The sequence below is a fragment of the Gavia stellata genome, chromosome 25 (genome assembly GCF_030936135.1).
Source record: "Gavia stellata isolate bGavSte3 chromosome 25, bGavSte3.hap2, whole genome shotgun sequence".
In the NCBI taxonomy this organism is placed as follows: Eukaryota; Metazoa; Chordata; class Aves; order Gaviiformes; family Gaviidae; genus Gavia; species Gavia stellata.
In genome coordinates, this window is record NC_082618.1 from 9,676,183 (window position 1) to 9,697,542 (window position 21,360).

At 39.6% G+C, this 21,360-nt stretch overlaps 1 protein-coding gene across 4 annotated transcripts; it reads left to right on the forward strand.

Annotated features, from left to right (window-relative positions):
• Positions 1-843: 843 nt before the first annotated feature.
• RPS6KB1 (ribosomal protein S6 kinase B1) lies at positions 844-15,155 on the forward strand. 4 transcript variants are annotated; one of them, XM_059829134.1, is made up of 15 exons: positions 844-915; positions 4,333-4,382; positions 5,452-5,572; positions 5,935-6,003; positions 6,445-6,592; positions 7,252-7,309; positions 8,287-8,387; positions 9,289-9,379; positions 9,582-9,672; positions 9,981-10,088; positions 10,386-10,448; positions 11,287-11,364; positions 13,005-13,112; positions 13,707-13,819; positions 14,382-15,155. In XM_059829134.1, the coding sequence occupies exons 1-15, from the start codon at positions 844-846 to the stop codon at positions 14,617-14,619; spliced, it is 1,509 nt and encodes a 502-aa protein (XP_059685117.1). In that variant the 3' UTR covers positions 14,620-15,155. The 4 variants fall into 4 exon arrangements, with proteins under 4 accessions (XP_059685117.1, XP_059685119.1, XP_059685118.1 ...); XM_059829136.1 differs by lacking the exon at positions 13,005-13,112; XM_059829135.1 differs by lacking the exon at positions 5,935-6,003.
• Positions 15,156-21,360: the final 6,205 nt, after the last annotated feature.

Genomic DNA, 21,360 nt, shown 5'->3' on the forward strand with positions numbered 1-21,360 from the left:
CTTGCGCCCTCCTCACTCGAGCTGCAGCCACCCGCCTGCGTGGGGACACCCACTCGCGCTCCGCCGTGCCGGCGGGGCCTGGCCAACGGCCGCCCGCCCTCCGGGGCCGCCATGTTCCCGGTGCTGCCTGCTACCCGGCCCTCACGTCGCTCGGCCACCCTCCCCGCCCTACAGAGCCTTTCTCCTCGCCGGCTCCCTCCCTCCCGCCCCGGCTTCCCCGCCGGTACAGCTGCCCTCCCCGGCTGCCTGCCCCGGCCCGGGCAGCGCCGCCGCCCTCAGCCCCGCTCGCCGCCGGCCCCTCCTCAGGGCTGACCTCGGCGCCCCCCGCTGAGGCACCCGGGCGCCGGCGGCGCATGCGCAGCCACCTGACTCCGCGATCCCCTTCCCCGCCGGTTCGGACCGAGACGCGCCTTCGAACAACCCGCTTCGCGCATGCTCAGACGGGACTCCGGGCAGGCCGGGTACAAGGGTCGGTCCTGTGGGCTTCACAAAGGGCTATACGCATGCTCCTGCCGAGCAGCTTCGCTGCGCCCTCTGCGCACGCTCCGTGCCAGGAGCAAGGGAGGTGGGCGCGCATTGCGCATGCTCAGAACCACACCTACGCCCGTCCGCCCGGCTCTGTCCCCGCCGCGCATGCTCAGTGCGGCCCCGGCCAATGCCGGAAGGCGTTGTGCGCCTGCGCGGCGCTCTGAGCCGGGGCGGGGGCGCAGGCGCGCTGAGGCCGGGCAGCCGGTGATGGCGTCCGTGGCGGAGTTGGGGGGTGCGGGCCCATGAGGCGGCCCAGGCCCCGTGCACCCAGCACAGCCAGGAAGGGGCGGCGGCGCCGCGGCTCACACCCGCGCCATGGCGGGCGTGTTCGACATCGACCTGGACCAGCCTGAGGACGCGGGCTCGGACGAGGAGCTGGAGGAGGGGGTGAGAGGGGGGAGCCCGAGCCGGCGCGGCGCGGGGAGGGAGCGGGAGGCCGCTGCGGGGAGCGGCGCCAGGGGCAGGCCTGAGAGGAGGGAGCGGCTGGCGGCCCGCGGGCCCGCGCCGGGGGGCATCCCGCCGGCGGCCGAGCGGCGCGGCCCGGTGGGGACACCGCGGAGGCGGGCAGGGGCCGCGCTGCGGCGGGGCGGGAGCCGGGCGAGGCGGAGCGCGGCGCCGGCCGCCGCCCTGGCCCGCGCAGGTGAGGCGGCCGCGACCGCGCCCTGCCCGGCCAGAGGCGGCCGCGTTGTCGCGACAGCTGCGCCGGCGGAGGCAGCGCTGCGGCGGTAGCGGGCTCCGCGCCCGGCCCGGCCTCGTAGCGCCCGGGAGGCGGCCGGGGAGTTCCCATCCGCGCGAGGGAAACGGCGTCGCGCCCTTGGCGGGGAGCGGGTTTCAGGCAGCGGGCTAGCAGGGCTTCCCCGGCCAGGGTGGCCGGCAGCGGTTGCTCCGGCCGGCTGGCTGGCGGGGGCTGCGCCAAACTTGCGGGAGCTTTTTCTTTGGAAGTTTTGCGTTGGATTTCCTAGCAGAAGTGCCGCAGCGGGGTGTGTGTTTTTTTTTTTTTTCTTGTCACATGTTTTAACGTCAGTGCAGAAATGCTAATCTTTCTGGAACTGTATGAAGTCGTTGCTCTAGCGGCAAAATTAAAAGCAAAGCTTTAAAATGCTCCGTTAGACGTCTGTATGGATCAACGTGCATCTCCATCTCATGCTTTCGTAAACGGTTCACCTTGTAATCTGGAGTTTGTCATTTTGTAATCTTCGTATAGATTCTGTTAAGGCTTTTGGGGAATTTTATTACAAGATCTCTGTTTATATTTTCCTAGTGCTACTGTTGCTTTTTTATATTGTCTTGTATATTAAACATTTGCTGTTGCTTAAACTGCTACTGCATTTATTTTTTGCTCTTTGAATACTAATGACAGTCTTCCAGTCTTTGAGATAACCGGATACGCTGTATCACAGTTGGAATACCCACACTGCATATAAACTGTAGAGACATTGTTTGACAGCTGAAGGCTTGAATGCTTCTCAACCTGCAGGAAAAAGCACCGTCTGTCACCTCAATAATCAATAAAGTACTTGGCTTAAAAAAAAAATGTCGCTTGCATCACACTGTTAATGTTGCCAAGAGCAGGTTCTAAGGGGGATGGCGAGAAAGTTGAATTTGTTCTCTCTCGATTCCAATAATTCAGTTGTAGGGAATAATTAAAAAAACCTCATTACTTATTGTGGATTTCAAAAAATTGCTATGACAGAAATTTTCATGGCAGAACTGTGGACACGAATGCACATTGGCAACCTGATTTGGTTCTCATGTGCCTTTTGGAAAACAGATAAAGGAGGATGAGAAAGGAATTGAAATTAAAATAGAACTGAAAAGCAGGGAATATAGGAGCAGGAAGAAGGGGAAGTGTCCGGAAAGTGTAAGGGGAAAAATGTTTCACCTAAAAGTTACCTCTAGGCGTTGTGCATGTCTTACAGGGATCAGAAAGACATTGCAGGCAGCACAGTTGAAATCATTAAACTGGAAGTGAGCAAGGTGTAAAGTCTGGACTATCTTGTCCAATCTCTGTGGTGCTGGTCCCTGGCACCTCCTGAAAAGTGTAAGCCTAGCAGTAGCAAGAACCGATCAGTTGTAGTTTTGAATAGGCACGGCCATTCTAGAAAATCTGAAGAATCATTTAAATGCAGAGTTTACTCATAAGCCATATGGTTGTTTGCATTAATTATTATGGTGAAAAAAACCAGCCTTAATTTTTGTGTTTGTAAGAAATGAAACAATAAGTATAGACTGAAGGGCTGCTAGCCTTCCAGCCAGAATACCATTGCATTTCTTGGTTTTGGGAAATGAGAAGAAATCCCGAAAATGGCAGAATGGTATCTAAAGTGAATTTTGTTCAAGTTAATACTAAGAATGGAAACCATAGTTCACAGGGGCAAGAATAGCATGTGTAAACGTTGCCAGAACCATTGGGTAACTTGAGAAGTTGTTCTAGGAACATGATGGGTGTTTATTCTCTGTGTTTGTTGAATTTTCATTTGTTGGCATCTAACGGTAGGGTCAAGGGCAGCTTTAGTGGGTTTTATTGTGAAACAGATGTCAATAAGCTGGATTTCTCTAATAAATGCTATCAAGAGGACATGAGCTAGCAGCTCTCTGACCTGGAAACGAACTTTTGGACTCCATACTAGCACCACAAGCAGTTAGGTGGAACCAGGAGTTAAATTCCCCTCTAGATCACCCACCAAAATAAACCAGCCTCTGTAAACTTTTAATGTTTAAATGGTTTGGAAACTATTGAAAGCTTCTAATTCTCTTTGGTTAGTGTTTTCACTTAGATATTTTCAAATACACTCCTTGGCTTGGTCTGCTTTTTGCAGATCTCGATGGGTTTTTTTCCTTCTGATTCTCTGAATTTCACATATCACTCAGTATATTGGTATTCAGTCTGTAGATTCTAGGCTGTTTCTCACTAACTTGCAGCTGTTATTTTTTGTACATATTTTTAAAAAAAAAAGTTAAGGTATAGTCTAAAGCTTATTAGAAGCTTGGCCATTAAATTCTATTTGCATTCATTCCAGCTGTCTGCTTGGTTTGCACTTCTTTTGCCTTGTAGAGCCACAATTATAGGGAAGTATTATCTTGCATAAGGGATCAAGTTTAAAATTCTTTGAAGAAAATATCTCTTCAAAATTGAACTACGTTCTTTAATGGTGACTAGTTCTGATGTTTAAGTGCTCGAGCCTTCTTTAGTAATATTTGCATGCATTAATCTGTCTGAATGATTATTGGTCAGAAAAGGTATTTAACATCAGAGTAAAGCTTAATTCTTTTATTACTATTGGGATTTGATTATTATCAATATAGAATAAAACCTTCGCAGTAGATTATTTGTTTCTAGTGCATAATAATCCCAGTTCATCTAGTCACATAATTTTTACTATTGCTCTAATTTGCATAATACTGTAATAGGATTTTTAAAATCGTATGTAAGAGCAACTGTAAAGAAAAATGCAGTAGCTTAACATTTTTCATATTCACCTGGGGGTGTGTGAAATTGTTACCTCTAATATTTAAGTGATTGAGTAACAATGCAGTCAGGTAAAACAGTGCTTCCACATGTCACCATTTGAGATACGTGGAACTATTGCAAATCTTACACAGAATTTTGTACGTTTCTTATCTTCTGTTGATAATTCATTATTCATGACCTTTTGGCTTATTTAATTACATAAATTATAATTATATATATAATTATCAGAGATACAATTTAAAAAGTTGTAAAACACATCAGTGCATTTGTTTTTAACACTGCTTTTTTTCTTTTGTTATAATTAATCTTCCTTTTACCCCTCCCATCCCCAGGGTCAATTAAGTGAGAGCATGGACCATGGAGGAGTTGGCCAATATGACCTGTAAGTTGCTGCTAGAAAATGTTCTGTACCATTCATGCCAACTACTTATAAATTCTGATTTTGTTACATTGTTAAGTTAAATAGAAAATTTTGTCATTCTTGTTCAATTTTGAGTTGTTTCTAGTCGTTTCACTATTTCTTCACATTAAAATTTGTGAATTGTATCTTGAAATAAAATAATAATAATAAAAAAAATCTGCCAAAACTTGCTGTTGTCTTTTAATCCTTGTTTTTCCTAACATTATCTATTGTACTTGAATAGTATTTGTAATATGAATGTAATGCACTGTCTGCAGAACATTGTATGTTCTGTGCGTTTTAGAAAGGCTCCAGTTGCAGATTTGCGTAGCAGTCTGAAGCAGATGAGAATTCAGAAGTTCTGATTTGACATTCAGGAGGCAGCTACCTTGAGCATTACTTCATTTACAGATTTCCAGATTGTTTCAGCATGTCATGTTGTGAGAAGAAAGCAGTGATAGTTAAAACAGTTCAGTTACATTTACTTGAGCAGGATCAATCTGTTAGTCTTTTGCAGAACTGTAGCATAGTTTAGAAGCAGCATTAAATTACGGCTCAGTCTGCTTTTGTGGCATGTTCGGAGTTGTAAGACTTGGTTTTGTTACAGCTTTTTCTGCACGATATTTGTGTTGTGGAAGTCTCACCATGACTGTTGGGGCTGCTGAATGTAATTTGAAGCTTAAACACACCTTATAGCCTTGCTTTTACTTGAGGTCTTGTTAGGAATATCCAAGTCAGTTTGAGGCTTTGGTCTTTTAAACTTAATTCTGGTGTGATACAGAGATTTATTATGCATAAAAATGGAGGAATCTGAAGGAAATCTTGATACTGTAAATCCCCAAAATTTGCAGGTAATCTTTTCTGTGCAACTTGCTGCTTTGCACACACCTAAATAAACTTTCCGATGATGAGAATTCTTCAAACCTCCAAAGCAGTCATTCAGTTATGTCAGATGTACTGTATGCTTTTCAGAAAGTAATTTGCTTGCTTACTTTCATTTGATCGTTTTGAGTATCAGGTAGTCTTATATTCTTGTTTCGGTTTTATCCAGTGGCATGGAACATTGTGAAAAATTTGAGATTTCAGAAACTAGTGTAAACAGAGGTCCAGAAAAGATCCGACCCGAGTGCTTTGAGTTACTACGCGTACTTGGCAAAGGTGGCTATGGAAAGGTAAGGAACTCTTTTATACAGAAGTAAATCCATTACGCTGAAGGCAGTTAAAGCGCTTGCTTGCCGCCTTTGGCAAGGTCTGATCTGCCCATCCTGTTTTCTGAAAAGTTCATTCTAGCAGAAGGTAACCCTAGGGCTGCCAGGGTTGGTGTTGTGGGACCGAGGTCGCTGGCAGAGCCTCACTAGCAGGTGGCAGTAGAAAATGTCCCAAACTGGTTCTGGTTCCAGTCACTAGCTCTTCTCCTTCAGGCAGCGTTGCAGTTTGTAGATGATCTCCTCTCTCTTTCACAGAACTTTGTTTTTAACTTCAGACATCTAATGCGGCCATAATATGCAATTGCTTTTGTATTGGTGTTGTATAGGTATTTCAAGTACGAAAAGTAACTGGAGCAAACACCGGGAAAATATTTGCCATGAAAGTTCTTAAAAAGGTAACCTGAATGTTCATGTTTCACTGCTGTCTGAATCTAAAAAAATCTATCCCTCCCTTTAGCTGTTACAATTATCTAATTCTATTGCAAACCTAAAATTAAACTTTATCTGTGATATATACAGTTGTTATCCAGGTACAGTTGGAATTATAATTAGTCTTTAACAAAATTGTGTAGTTCTTAGTAGCTAATTTAAATAGCTTAAGAGGTTCCTTCCAACCTAAATTATTGTATGATTCTGTGAAATAAATAAAGAATTACATTTCCGCAAGAAACCTGTCATGTTATGTATAGAGCGTGGTGAAATTTTCTCCTTTTTTTTTTTATTATGTTGTTGAACCATATGTAATGTTGTGATTTAGTAAACTCAGAAGGGAATTCAGTATGAAAGTCTGCCTTGTTTAGCATGTTCTTGTGCTCTCATATCTCTGCTTTTTGTAGGCAATGATTGTAAGGAATGCAAAGGATACAGCTCATACAAAAGCAGAGCGGAATATACTGGAGGAAGTGAAACATCCCTTCATTGTAGACTTAATTTATGCCTTTCAGACTGGTGGAAAACTCTACCTCATCCTTGAGTATCTCAGTGGTCAGTATATGAAATTCTGTTACCTGCTGCTTCGTATCTTATGTAATTGAGAATTTGGATTTCTTACTCTGCTTATTCAGCTAACTATTGGCATGGTGTCTTAAAGATGTAAAATAGCTTAGCATTAAGAGTACATAGAATAACATAAACAAAGTTCATTCAATAAAATAAAGATGAATGAAACATAAAATAGTTACTTTCCTGACAGTACAGGAGAGGAAGATTTTTAATACCTTCTCTTCCGTCAGGCTTGTAATTCCTGTATGTTATACTTAGATCCAATGTAATCATACGGAGTACCTGAGGTTTTAGTCCTTGCAGGCTCTTTGTGAAACAAGAAAGTGTTATCTTTATTTCACAGATAGAAACAGACACAGATTAGAAGCAATTTGCTCAAGTTATACCAATAGGAAAAAATGGGGACAGAAACGCTGTTATTTTTTTCAGCATGCTGTTTTGATTTCTTCTGGCATTTCTTTAGTTGGTAGAATTCTGAGAATAACAGAATAGTAATTTCTCAGTTGTTTTTTGTGAAACAACTTTCTGTGGAACAGGGAGAATACTTGTGGCTTCTAGTTTTTCTAGAAAATAGACCTTTGACTGACTAAAAATGATAGAATGCACTTCAGTAGAGTATAATCTCATTTTCCTCATGACAGGAGGAGAACTATTTATGCAGTTAGAGAGAGAAGGGATATTTATGGAAGACACAGCTTGGTAAGTGAAACTATTTCGGTAAATTAATAGGTTTGGGGTTTTTTTCCCAAGTGTTTAAATGGTATATTCTGACTTGAAAAACTGTAACTACTCATTCATTTCTTAGTCTAGTGAAAAGAGCAGTTAATTGGGCTTTGGGAAGACGTATGGGTTCCGTACTTACCCATTTGTGCCAGTCTTACTACAGAAGAGGGTCCATTGCTGGTTGCTGAGCAAGGCTGTATTCGTAGGGTTGTGGTAAAGGAGGTGTTTTGGGTGTTGGAGAAAAGACTGTGATGAAGGACTTGCTGTAAATGCTTTTTTTTTTTTTTTTTTTTTTTTTTTTTTGTTCTTGATCCACACACAATTTTACCAGCCAGTTACAGAATTTCCAAGTCACTGTAATGGCTGTATTCTAGTGATCAGATCTGTGAAGTGATAAAGGTAATTATGCTAAGGAAGGAGAAAAAGCCTTTTGAGTAGTGGTATTTTACATACAAACGTGTTGAAATTATTCCTTATTGATCAGGCTTCACACAACTGAATAGACTTCTATCTTCCCACAGTGCATGCCGATAATGCCTTAGAAAAGCTTTGATGTACCTATGGGGCTGTAATGCTGTTCCACAGATAGCACTCTGGGTGCTGCCGCTTACTTTCTTAGCTTCATTTTATTCTTCTTCAACTTTGCCATCTAGATGTGGTAATACAGATTGAAGCGTATTTTAACCACTCACTGGTAAATTGAGATTCCTCCAAATATATTCATGGTAGCTACTGAACAGGTAAACCTAATGCTAATGGTGTAATTTTGTAGTTCATCTTGGAGTTTGTACGCCTTTTGGCAAACCAACCTCAAAGGTATCATTGTTACTCCCATTTTTTCTCTCCTACGCTTCTAATGATACTTTCAAGGAACTGTTGCTATGTACGTAATTCTTAGTGCTTAAGATGCTTTGCATGATTGAGTATGTCTAATGGCATATGTTTCCTTTCAGCTTTTACTTGGCAGAAATCTCAATGGCACTGGGGCACTTGCATCAAAAAGGAATCATCTACCGTGATCTGAAGCCAGAAAATATCATGCTTAATCATCAAGGTAGAAATATAGTAACAGTTACATTGCAAATCATTTGAAAACAATTCTTCAAAGGTCACAACACTTCACTCTTACGTGAATTTCCTTAGAACAAGGGCATGTTCGTTATCACTCTTGGTATAACTGAAGAATTGCCAAAGCTAATTGCTTGCCTTTAAACACAGCTTCTTCGGCTTTAATAGGTCACAGCAAGCTCCAAGGTCCACGTGTATAGACACAGGCATTTTTTGAATGGTTGACTTGCTATTTCTGCAGCTCTGACATTTTTCTTCTACTGGGTCATTGTAAAGTACATAAAGATCTGTGTCTTCAGTGTAGCATCAGTGACATTTTAGTAATGGGCATGACTGAAGACGTTAGGAAAGGCAATTTAGGTAGGATGCCAAATCATCTGTAGCTGAAATGACTTCTCTAGCTGTTGACACTTTACCTGTGAGTAGTAGCAATTCCTGAGTGCACTGTAACAGTGACTGTATGACACTGATTAGTCTGGCAATCTGTACCATCCAGTATTTTCATGTTATCTTAAACAATTTATTTACTTAGTCTAAGTCTTTGTACTGAATTATTTAGGGCACTTTACAATTTGTTGAAGGTTGTTCTCTGAACTTTGAAGCAAGCAGTAAAATTTGACTGCCTATGTGAATAAGTTTGGTAGTTTGTCTTGTTTCTCTTCACCAAACGGCAACTCTTTCTTATGCAGGTATAATGCAGAGGTTTTATCTGTAAGTGTGATTACCGCATTCTGTTTTATAGCTGTGTTGCTTTGTCAGACCATTGAAGATATCTGGAAGTAGTTCAGAGTTATTACATATCCGTGTTAAAAATTCATATTTTTTAATGTTACTTATACAAGTGTCAGAATTCTGGCAAGTCTTAAATTTTATATATTTAATTTCAGGTCATGTAAAATTGACTGACTTCGGATTATGTAAAGAATCTATTCACGATGGAACAGTCACACACACATTCTGTGGAACAATTGAATACATGTGAGCTGCATGATGAAATAGAAAAATATTACTCTGGTCTGGGGGTAATGGCTAAATTTTGCCTTTTTTAACTGATGGTTCATGTGTTCAGTCCCTTAGGGAAATTTTACTTGATAAATGTAGTTTTGTTTGAAAACTAGTAGTCAGGATTAGTATTAAGCTTGTTAAAATACGTTCATATTTTCAATTTTTCTGATTATAGGGCCCCTGAAATCTTGATGAGGAGTGGGCATAATCGTGCTGTGGACTGGTGGAGTTTGGGGGCATTAATGTATGACATGCTGACTGGAGCAGTAGGTGCACAGTTATAATTGCATGTATTTCTCTTCGTAGCTTTTGTGGTTACCTGTATTCTAATTCAGATGCATGTATAAATACGTATATATTTGTATATATACAGACTGCAAGTAAGAAGTAACTAAAATACAGCTACACTTAACAGTGACTACAGTCATGAACTGCTCTCATCCAAACAGTTATTTGGAAGTCCCGTTTGCAGTAATTTTATCTGCTTTATAAATTACTGAAGTGAGTTCTGTGTACACAAATGAGAGACCTGAACAAGTCCTATTTTTCCTCCCGTTACAATGGTGCTTTCTAGCCTCCTTTCACTGGGGAGAACAGAAAGAAAACAATTGACAAGATTCTCAAGTGTAAACTCAACTTGCCTCCCTACCTCACACAAGAAGCCAGAGATCTGCTTAAAAAGGTAGATTTTTAATGAATGTCAGTACTACACGTGTATGTAGAAAAGAGAAATACAATGATACCACTATGGCTATTCAGTCCATGCTTGTTTTAACTACTACTAAGTCAGTCTTACTTTTGTATGGTACAGAAAGTGATTTTCCTTGAAAATACAACTGTTTTCTAATGAATGCAGACTTTCCGATTGACCTGTATTCATTCTGCATGGTATTAATTCAAATGATGATTCATTGTCAGAACTAGTGTAGTCATAACAGCATAACTAATTTTGCTTTTTTGGATGTTATTTCTCATTAAGCTGCTAAAAAGAAATGCTGCCTCACGTCTAGGAGCTGGTCCTGGAGATGCTGGAGAAGTTCAGGTAACTTTTGCTTAACTCAAGAATTCTTAAATTACCTCATTGAAAATAAAACAGCTTTGAGGGTACATCAGGGAAGGAGAGTACGTTTGTCTTGAAGTGTAATGAGGAAAAAGGCAGCCACATGTGACAGCTGATCAAAATTGGAATGCTTCAAAGCTTAACAAAAGCATCTGTCTACCTATTTGATAATTTGAGATTTGGAAAATAACTTTTATTCTTCAGCTCTGTCTTCCAGTAGATCTTTTCTACTAGGTGCACAATGGTAATTGTACAGTCAACCATGTAAGAGCGATGCTATTGTAGCAGTCTGACGAAAAACCTGCCAGCCCTCGCATTTAGTGCAGTTCTTTCAAGGGAAAGTTAGTGTGCGTTCAGTGTTGTGTAGTTAAAAGTTAAGGCAGAAGCCTAGTTCCTCTTGCTTCCAGCTTGACGTTTTTTGTGGTGAGATTAACAATGTACTAGAGAGTCCTCCTTATTTCACAGTTCTGATAATAATTTGTCATTAATACAGTGTTTTGTCATTATTTTTAGATATCTAACTTTTAAAGTTGAGAAATGCAGAGGTATTTTGCATGTCAGCTGACTTTTTCTAATACTTTCAAGGAAAACACGATAGGGACATATGTTGTCTGGCTTGGAGGTATGGTATCGATTTTCAGCTCTTCCAGCTACCCTGATGTAGTGCTGCAGAATATATTACACTAGACCCATGTGTGCTTTTTGGAAAGACACACACCACAGAGAGGGTCTGAAAAGAAAATGGTTTTTAATTCTTCAGTTTCTGTGATTTATACCCAGAAGGTGGATTATGACTCTCTGCTGTTGCTAACTCTTGTAGGCTCACCCGTTCTTCAGACACATTAACTGGGATGAGCTGTTGGCACGAAAGGTGGAACCTCCTTTTAAACCCTTATTGGTATGTACACAGAATGCTGTGAGATATTCTGTATATGCCTTTAGGAAAGGTCTTGAACAATGTGGTATCTAAAACTTAGAAATGTTCACTCTTACGAACTGGAGTGCTATTGATTTCTGGTACTTTAACTATTTAAACGTATCAACTTAGGTTACTGGTCCTCAGATTCACTCTTGTCAAATTAAAGATGGCAGATCTACCAGATCTACTACCCGATGCAGAATTTTTTTTTCTCCTGAGAACTGATGCTGTATCAACATGTTAAAAAAAAAAAAAAAAAAAAAATCTTTATTTTAGGTCTCCACACAGTATGAAATACTGGCTGTCATGAGCATGCTGTTCTGTCTTATTACTCTGTGGTCATGGTACTCATCTGTCACTGGAATAGGATCTTGCTTTTTTATGTGAGAAGGTGTCAAAAATCAGCTATTTATCCTTCTGTTCAGTCTCCTGGAGGAAGAAGGTTCTGCTTCAGTTTTAATTCCTCCTGTTTCTAATCTGTAGGTTAAACAGACTTGCAAGTGCAGTTATCTCTGAATTCTGCTTCTAAACATTATACAGTAAGTCAGTACTTGGTTGAAACTAAGATGATAAATAGTTGCTAAGCAAAAGTAAATGAAGTCACCTAATTAAGCATTTTGTATGTTTGCTTATTAATATTTAGAATGCATCTTGCACATTGTAGGCAGTAATTAAAGTTTACCTCAAACCAGTGATGGGATGAATAAGCCTCTATTATCCTATCTTATATTTTGGTGGTGTGGGGTGTCTGTCTTTTTTTCCCTCTGGGTACAATTAGGTAGAGCAGCAATGGGTATTGCCACCCCGGTAGTTCCCAACTTTAAACTCTCACTTTCAACTGTCTTAATGTTGAGCATACTACAGCATGGCGACTCAGACCTTTTTTTCCCCTCACCATGCTGAATAAAATTCATAATGACACAAGACTGGTATTTCCAAATGAATTATCTGAAGATAGTTTTGGGGTTGTCTGTTATTAGCAAATTTTTATGAAAGTTACTTGTACAGACCAGATGGCTTTTGAAAATGTGCTTCCATGGTTGCATGAAGGGCTGCACAAATGAATACATACTGCCTTTTCAGTTACACTTAGGAATGAGAGAAGGGATCTTGGAATTATGTCTGTTGTTCTTCCACTGAATTAAACAATATTCTTCATAGTCACTTATTCCAGAGTTGTCATCTATCCCTCACAGTATAAACACTTCTGTATCTGCAAAACTGGGATGAAATTATCTGGAGAGGTTTCCAAAACCTAATAGTTGCAACTGTTCTATACTGGTTGTGACGAGGGCTAAACTTGCAAGAAACTGGCATTGTATTTCTAAGTTTTTGTTTGTAATTTGAGATTTTTTTTTTTAAAGGCATCTTTTTAATTTGTGTTCCTTTTTGATCCATAATTTTTGCCCCTCCCCCTTGCCTTTATTTCTCAGTGTCAGTGCCCATAGTGACCTCCCACTGGCAGCGACAGGATTCCGACACCACTCCAGGGTTTTACTACAGCAGAGCTCTGCCAAAAACCTATGGAATGAACTCCATCCAGAGGCTACACTGATCACCGCTAAGCCATTTGGTTGATATCTGTAATATAAACCCTTAATCATTTTGTTTTTGCAAAGCAATCTGAAGAGGATGTGAGCCAGTTTGATTCAAAGTTTACACGTCAGACACCTGTTGATAGCCCAGATGACTCTACTCTCAGTGAAAGTGCCAACCAGGTCTTTCTGGTAAGTGAGCCAGGGACGAGTGTGTCCTGACTGTGGAGAGGTATGTTGTCTTACTTGGAAAGAGTAGAGCATTTCAGGTAAATTGAATCTTAACACCTGATACTCGAAGCAAACTGTTGTAATTTTAAACACGCATTCTGCAACAGGTTTGAAGTGTTTAAGGGCTTTGAAAATACTTAGTTTGGTTATTGCTGACATTTTCTTTGTATAGATAAAACAACCAACAAACGTTGCGTACTTTCTGAAATGTCAGCATTCTAATTCGTAGTTGCATTATGAACCCCGGACATGTGATTGCTTTCATAGTCATGCAGAGAGAACAATGTCCATTCTGTAGATCAAAATTAATTAAATCGAGCATGCCTGTGGGAATCTGTGATCTGAGTGGAAATACCTGAGGTGTGCAGGCACCTGGGTGAGGAACTCCCTAAAGTCCTGCTGTTTGCTTCAGGAAGTGAGTAGAAGTTCATGTGTCTACATTTACTCTTCTCCTTGTATTTTTCATTTACTATTTCATGACAATCTTAACTGCACAAGTGATCATAAATGTAAATCTTGCCTGTAAGTTACAGTGCATTCATTCCTGTTTTGCAGGGTTTTACGTATGTGGCTCCATCTGTACTTGAAAGCGTAAAAGAGAAATTTTCTTTTGAACCAAAAATTCGATCACCTCGCAGATTCATAGGTAGCCCTAGGACACCAGTCAGGTATCTTTTTTTCTTTTTTTCCCCTTTTTTTGTAATAAACTTTTTGGGAAGTAGTTGAAATAGATCTGCACTAGAAATAAAAAATGTGGCCTTTCTTCTCAGTAAGCCCATCACTTCCATTAGAAGTGCAGCATCGATCCTATTTTACAAACCGCATTATTAGAGACAAATCTATGGTGTTTGGCAGCACAAGAAGTACTAATTTGCTTGCTTTTCAGCACTGATACAGCCTCACAGTCTGGTGGCTTTGGTACACCATTCCTGTAGAACTGTTTCAGAACATCCTAAGTACTTATGTGCCGCTAAAGAATCATGTTAGTACAGAAAACTCCTTCTGCAATCATCTAGAAATATATCCTCACTACTCAAATGAGAGAATTTTACTTTACAAGAGACCGTGGTAGAAGCTAGACATGGAAACTTTCTCAAACTTCTGGAAGTGGAAGAAAGAATTATAAATGCTTCTCAATAGGCGTTTGAGTTCAGCTTCCTGCAGAGTCAAGGACATACCTTGGTGCTGTGTATATCTTCATCTCTGATTTTTATATTTCTTGTTTTAAAGCCCTGTAAAGTTTTCCCCTGGGGAATTCTGGGGAAGAGGTGCTTCTGCCAGCGCATCAAATACTCAGACACCTGTGGAATATCCAATGGAGACAAGTGGAATAGAACAAATGGATGTGACAGTCTGTGGAGAGGCCTCAGCACCACTTCCAATCCGGCAACCAAACTCTGGGCCATATAAAAAACAAGCTTTTCCCATGATTTCCAAACGACCAGAGCACTTGCGCATGAATCTATGACAACACAATTTTTTCTAAGCCTTTGGAGGTGGAAAACAAAGAACGGACATAAGCCCCCTGGAAGTTGAAATATGAGGGCTTGTATGGTTAACTTTTAAAAAGTGACAGTATCAAAGAGTCAGTCATTGCACAGAGCGACTTGGAAAGCAAAGAAAAATGGATTTTTTTTCTGTCAATCAATGGTGCATAAAAAACTTTAGAAAATGGTATTGCAGAACTCTAGGCACATCTTCTAACTGATTCGCAGTGACATCTTCTCACCTTATCAAGGATTTTTCAGCTTGATAGCTTGAAACTGACAGTATTAAGGGTCAGGATGTTGCTTCAGAATCACTGGTCTAGTTGTGAATGTGTCAAGGAGGGTTAGCCCTTTCACTAGGCAAAGTATGAAATGCCTATATGCTTGCGTCTGAGGAATAATTAGCATGCAAGCTTGGTTAAGCTGTTTCCTACAATGGGGCGGAATCAAAGACGAAAGATAAAATTAATTGGTATTTCACATTCAAAACATAATGAGTTTTTTATATATATAAAAATATATATTTTTCAAATAGATTTTTTGATTCAGCTCATCATGGAAAGTATCCCAAAATTAAAAATGCAAAATAATTGGTTGCTGTGAAGAAAGTAAAGGCTCTAGTTCTGATTCTTTTCCTCATGAAACAACAAATCAATAAGCGAATCACTCAATTACCAGCTTGGCAATGTGGGGTGGGAGAGAACTGTTTCACTTGCTTACCCAGCTGAAATACCTGTTCCTGCAAAGACAAATGGATCTAATCAGATGGCAATGCTGCTATGTTCTAGGCTTAACTGGAAGCCATGGGCTCACATACACGTCCTGCTTATTTCATCCTTGTCCTCAGCAGACATTTCACTGGGAAACATCACTTTTGTATACGCTAGTCCTTAGATGGAGACAGCTGCATACGTTCAGATTCTTACCCATATAAAAGATCAGGAACAAGTGCATCGGAATACAAGGTCAGTAGAAACATATAGGAAGTACCACAGGAAACATATCCAAATTCTACACAGTATAAGGAAATAAACCTTTTTGCAACCAGTGGGTAAGAATTTGAGGATTTTTTTCTTTTAAATAAAATTTTGCTTATGGGAGTTCCCTGCCATTATGCATTTCTAAATTTATCAACATTTTTTTCTATGCTGGGGCAATAAATTTGCTGATTGTACGAGAAAAGTGTTAAATGGCCTTTCAGTGAATGTCTTCCACAGTGGGTCAGAACTTTAGCAACTTAATTTAGGAAACATGTTCTAAGGACACTATTTATGTTTTTGAAATTGTCACAATCTGTACAAATGACTTACAGGTACAAAGAATAAAATAAAGGTAACTTTACCTTACTTAAATACTTCCTGCCTTAAAGAAAGCATTTCCATGAACATAGCTGGTGAAAGGGTTAATATCTGCAGAGCTTTACACTAGTTAAGAGTGTGTATGGTGTGTGCGTGTGTGTGTATATGATCATGCAACTGCATACAAGTCCTGTCACTTTTTGCCTGCCACACGTTGCATTATCTTTAGTCAAACTGTGCGAAGTCTACTTCTAGTGTTTCACAACAGTAGGGATTTTTTTATAGATTCTGCTTACTCTGTGTATACTGAATCTTTTTGAGCCATAGGATCCAAGCCATAAAACTCTCTAAGCATGTTGAATCCAATCAGAGTGCTGTTTTCTAAAATTTGCAAGTCAGAAGGATTCAGCGATACCTTGTTGATACTAACAAAGAACCAACAAAAAATATGGTTATGATTGAGCAAAAATTAGTTGCTTTTTTTTTCTTCCTGGTAAGACTTTTGTTGGAAAATTTCTTTTTTTAGTTTTATAAGGAAAATCAAGTTACCTTATACTGACATAAATTGTACTGGAAGATTGCCATTTTTCATTTGGTAATACGGCCACCGGTGACATGTTGTGAAACTGAAATCAAAGTGCTCATGTGTGTTCGTATTATGCATATTTGCAAATACGCAACGCTTCAAGCAGTGCCTCTCTGTGCCACTTGTTACCATAGGTTTCCTAACATGTTTACTGAGTATAAAGGAACTTAGTTTAAAAAAAAAAAAAGAATTTTTTTGAGGCAGATCTCTCTTGGTCCTAGTTACAGGTAACAGTTGCTTTTTGGTTGGCTGGATATAGTTGTCCAGTAGAATTGGTTTAATATGGCTGGCAAGAATGGCAAGAGTTGTTTGTCTGAGTTCACTGATTAATTACAGATACAATTCATCGGGTTTAAAATTAAATTTCATGTACTGTCAATGTTTCATCCCATAGATGATAGGTTTAATTCCCTACCATAACTGTGAAACTTTTGGAGTGTGACTCAAGACAGCAAGCACACACTATGCAATATGGTTTATCCTGTATTTATTTGTAAAAATATCAGACATAGATCCTCTATATATATATAATAGTGTCAAAATTACTAGTCGTGAACTAAGGGGAGTGGAGTTCTAGCTCCTGTCTGGCTATTTCAGATAAGTGCAGAATGCATTGAATATTGGAGAGCTTAACAAGTGCTTTCTTTTGTTCATTTAAAAATGTCTTAAATTTTTCATTAGAGTATAGAATCTTATTTTTTTTATTTTGTACAAGCTGCGCTTTTTTAATTATAATCACTGAAAAAATCACTATAATTTGATTTTATAGGATTTTTGTAGCATTACAAAAATATAGTAAAACTGAGGTTAATACCTGTTGTGGCTAACCATATAAAAGTATTAAATCTTAAACTTGAACAAAAGTCATATTTTTTTTTTTTTTACTAGATGATAAATAGGGGAATATTTTGTTCTGCAGGTCATTATCACAAAAGGTTTATAGGTCAGCTGTATTACCAGCAGTTTTTCTTTTCCCATTTGATGCAGAAACTATTCTGGTATAAGATATTCAGAATTTCATAATTTTTCTCTGTGGGAGTGATGCATACATTTGATGCCATTCGTGTACTAAATTGTAATTTTGGGAATGCTGGAATAATTCCTACCAAGACTGTCTTAATTGTGCCATCTGACATTTGAATGTCATCCTGGTATTAGCTCATAATAAAAGATAAAAATAAATGAGTCAATTGTTCTTTTGAATATCCCTCTTTTTTTGTTTTGCTATCTAAAAGCTGAACTGCTGGAGAACATTTAATATTTGAGTCCACTCTAACTATACAGTGGATATTTACTCTGGGTCTATTCTCTTTTTGATACTAACTCCTAACCTGCTCTCACTGTTAATCAAAAAGTGCATCAAACATTGAGGGAGACTACTATTGTCCTTAGGACAGATGCTTGGGTTTTGGTTGGTTTTTTTTAAATTCTGTCTCTACAGCAGGGTAGTTGCTGTTTCATTTTCCCAGCTTAGAGGGAAATCCTTTACCCTAAGGGGTAAAGGAGGAGAAGTTACTAAGAACACGGCACACTACTTAAATATTACTCCTGCAGATCCTTGATAATATATACTGTATGCGGTTCCTATGTATGAACTTCTACAGATTGTTCTCTTCTAGATTATCTTGGCTTTGTAGCTGTCTTCAAGAAACAAACTTGAGCTGCCTTAGTAGAAATAAAGGTAATCCTTATTCTGTTTTTCATCTTTCACCGTTTACTGGAACTAAATATACCCAACTGCTGAATAAGATGGATGTGAATAGCAATTAAATGCAAATTTAAACATATGCTAATCTGTGACCTATTTTTATTTTTTTAAGGAAGTAGGTAGGCCCTAAGTATAACTGTGGCTCTAAATCATTGTCTTTCATGACAGCTTTGAAGGGAAAGGGAGGGAGGAAGAATTCCGCTGAGAACTTAAAGGACCTGACGGGTGCTAGTTCTGATCCGTCTGTCTTACCAAGGGTTGGTACCTTCACCTAGGCTCTTGGGCTCTTAAAAAGTGGCTGTTGATTGCCATTTGTCATCTTCTTCTCTGTTCTGTCTCCTGCAGAGTCAGACGTGTGCTGGGTGTCTGTGTGTCTTGTGTGTGTGGAAAGCAGGGCAGCTACCCGGGCCTGAGTGGGCTTGGTAAGGAAGAGTTGCATCTTAATAGCATGACACTGACAAGCGGATCAGAGAGGATGTCATTCATGGATGTAAGTTACTCATTTTTTTTCCTCTCTGTAACTAAGATGAGAATGACTTGTTTAATTTATGAAGTGTAAATCTAAACTGGTTGATCAAAATCTCTTTTTACTTCTTTGTTTTTTAATAAAATGTGTTTGATAATATCACTGGGTTTGGGTAATTTTGCCTGGATCTTAAAGGAAAAAAGATTCATCAACAGAGAGAGAATAAAAGACAAATTGTTCCCTGGTCCTATCTCTTATTCTGGTCCACCCTTATTCTAGTAAGGTGGTGTTACTGCTATGTGGTAGACAAAGACCGAAGGATCAGCAACAATCCAGGGTTAACTTAAAGCACTGACACCATGTTTTGTTGTGCTCCATAAAATAGTCTTGGTGAGCTTTACAGGCCAGATGACCCTGTCAAGTTCTTGTGTTGAATTTTTTTCTTAACCACAAGTGTAATACTTCTAAATTAGTTTCATATTTTCTAGTAATAATGCTGGCCTTGCATACAGTCCTTGATGCCTAAATTCCTCAATGTACAGTATCTGTCTCGCATATTGAACTACCTGTTGAGGTAAGTGGTTTATAAACACTTTTGTTCTATAGCAGAATAATATTTAGCTCAGGTTAATTTCTTTTAAATTTCCCTGCATACTTTGAATGTATATGCATAAAGTAGTGTGTTTCTTGATCTGTAACTACCTTCCTAGTTCATCTTAGGTCTGCCAGTCCAAGCTATTGGTCCTGATGGACCACTTCAGCTTTGCGCTGTCATAGAATCATAGATACTGTGATTCGATTTGATGATGGAACGGCAAGCTTCCTTCTCACTGTTCCCTGCTGCATAAGCAACAGGGCTGCTATTTACTCATCCTGGGTATAAGGTGGTAAGAAAGCATACTTGTTTCTCAGATCTTTTCCCTTAGTCAGCAGGGTAGTGGCTCTGCTGGACAACTGTTTGTATTAAGCAGCTGGTGCATCTCAGAATCTGTATCTTCCCAGTTCATATTCCAGGAATGGAGTAGGTGATTTAGACCTATTGTTCTAAAAAGATTTTTGAAAGTCTGGAATTCTGATGAATGGCTACCTATTACTGGTAGCCAATGAATTTAATCAATATTCAAGTATTAGGAAGTACATTTCCTTGCTCTAACATCACATCCAAGTCTAATGAATTTTAGTTTATATTTTCTCAGAGAGGATTTTTGGAATTAAAAAGTGATTAAGCTGTTGGTATTAGCATTTCAGGAAAAGCTAATCCAGGGTGAGTTACAATTTTTATGTTGCCCAGTATTTTAGAAAGGGTTGATTATTACATCTGTCCTTACTGACTGTGTATTGGGCTTAGTCATCTGTTTTACTCACAAAAGCAAAGCTTTTTATAAAGGTGCCATTTGTTGACTAAATTAAATATAGCACTCAAGTTGTTTACACAGTACTCACACAATACCTGTATGAAGAAAAAACCTTAAAACACTCTTTTAGCTAAACTGTATGGTCATGAGTAAATTTGGGAATGGCTAAACATGATCATGTAACCAAGTGAGCTGCCAAAGTCTCTGTGGGCCCATCAGAGATTCAGAATCCAACCTTACGTTCCCCCTACTCTTTTTTTCCTTGACTGATTGATTCAGTTCTTGTCCATCTCTCAAGGGAAGTTATGCTGCAGCAGCAGTCTGAGTATCAGCACTGATGAAATTTAAATAACAAACAGTTCTGATCTCATATGAACTTCAAATGCAAGCTAAGGCAGAGCTAGATCTCTCTGAAGAAACAAAGAGCAGTTTGTTCTGACTATCGCGGAGGTACAGGCACAAGCCCATTACAGCACAGCTCTGGCTGTGGCCAAGCTCTGATTCTTCCCTGCCACCCTCAGGACTGCTCTAACACAGTCAGCTGCACATTCTCCAGACTAAGTACCTCACCTGCTGGGAAGGGCTTCCGTGAGAACCAGTCTCTTCCACTCCCGTAAGTTTCCAATTACAGACTTAGAACTGCAGTAAACTTCAAAATACAATTAGCAAATACACAGCATGCTATAGCAAAACCCAGGTTGAAGATAAAATGATACCTCTTAGCTTGAATCTTCCATCTCATTAGATTTTTATTCAGAATACTAAATTCTACTAGTATTACACTTTTAGCTGTACCTTTAAGGGCACTCTCCCATCATGCCGTGTCAGCCCTGTAAAGCTGGCTGTGTCAGCTGCAACTTCATAGCACTCAAGTCACTCTGCCTGGCCATTTGAGTTGCTACATCAGTCATCAAGTAAGTGTTTAACTTTTTAATTCTGTTTTTCCCTAATTTAGAAATTTCCTAAAGGTATTCAGTTAAGACAAGCTCAAGTTAATGGCAACTCAGTTTAACTTTGCTGTAACAGAATAATTTGAGTGGGATTTTTTTTGTCTTATCTGAAGGATAGCAAGGTGAAAAAAGACAAGCAGGAAAAAAAAAGGTGCGATTGTACATAAGTTAGCTCTATAATTAGCATAAGGACTAGTCATGAATAAGTTGGAGGATTTGGAGGGTTTTTTTGTTTTTCAGAGACATTAGTTTAATGGGAAAAGTATACCTAGCAGTGAGCTGTTGTTATGTGCTTTCATGTAAGTTAATACTGAAACGATAATGAATCTTGTTTCTTTATTCAACATGCACCAAACAAA

Bases quoted from the DNA above. Each gene is read 5' to 3' on its own strand.
- RPS6KB1 (XM_059829134.1), top strand. From the start codon at position 844: ATGGCGGGCGTGTTCGACATCGACCTGGACCAGCCTGAGGACGCGGGC. The intron at 6,004-6,444 runs GTAACCTGAATG...TGCTTTTTGTAG, and splicing joins CCATGAAAGTTCTTAAAAAG to GCAATGATTGTAAGGAATGC. The intron at 13,820-14,381 runs GTATCTTTTTTT...CTTGTTTTAAAG, and splicing joins AGCCCTAGGACACCAGTCAG to CCCTGTAAAGTTTTCCCCTG.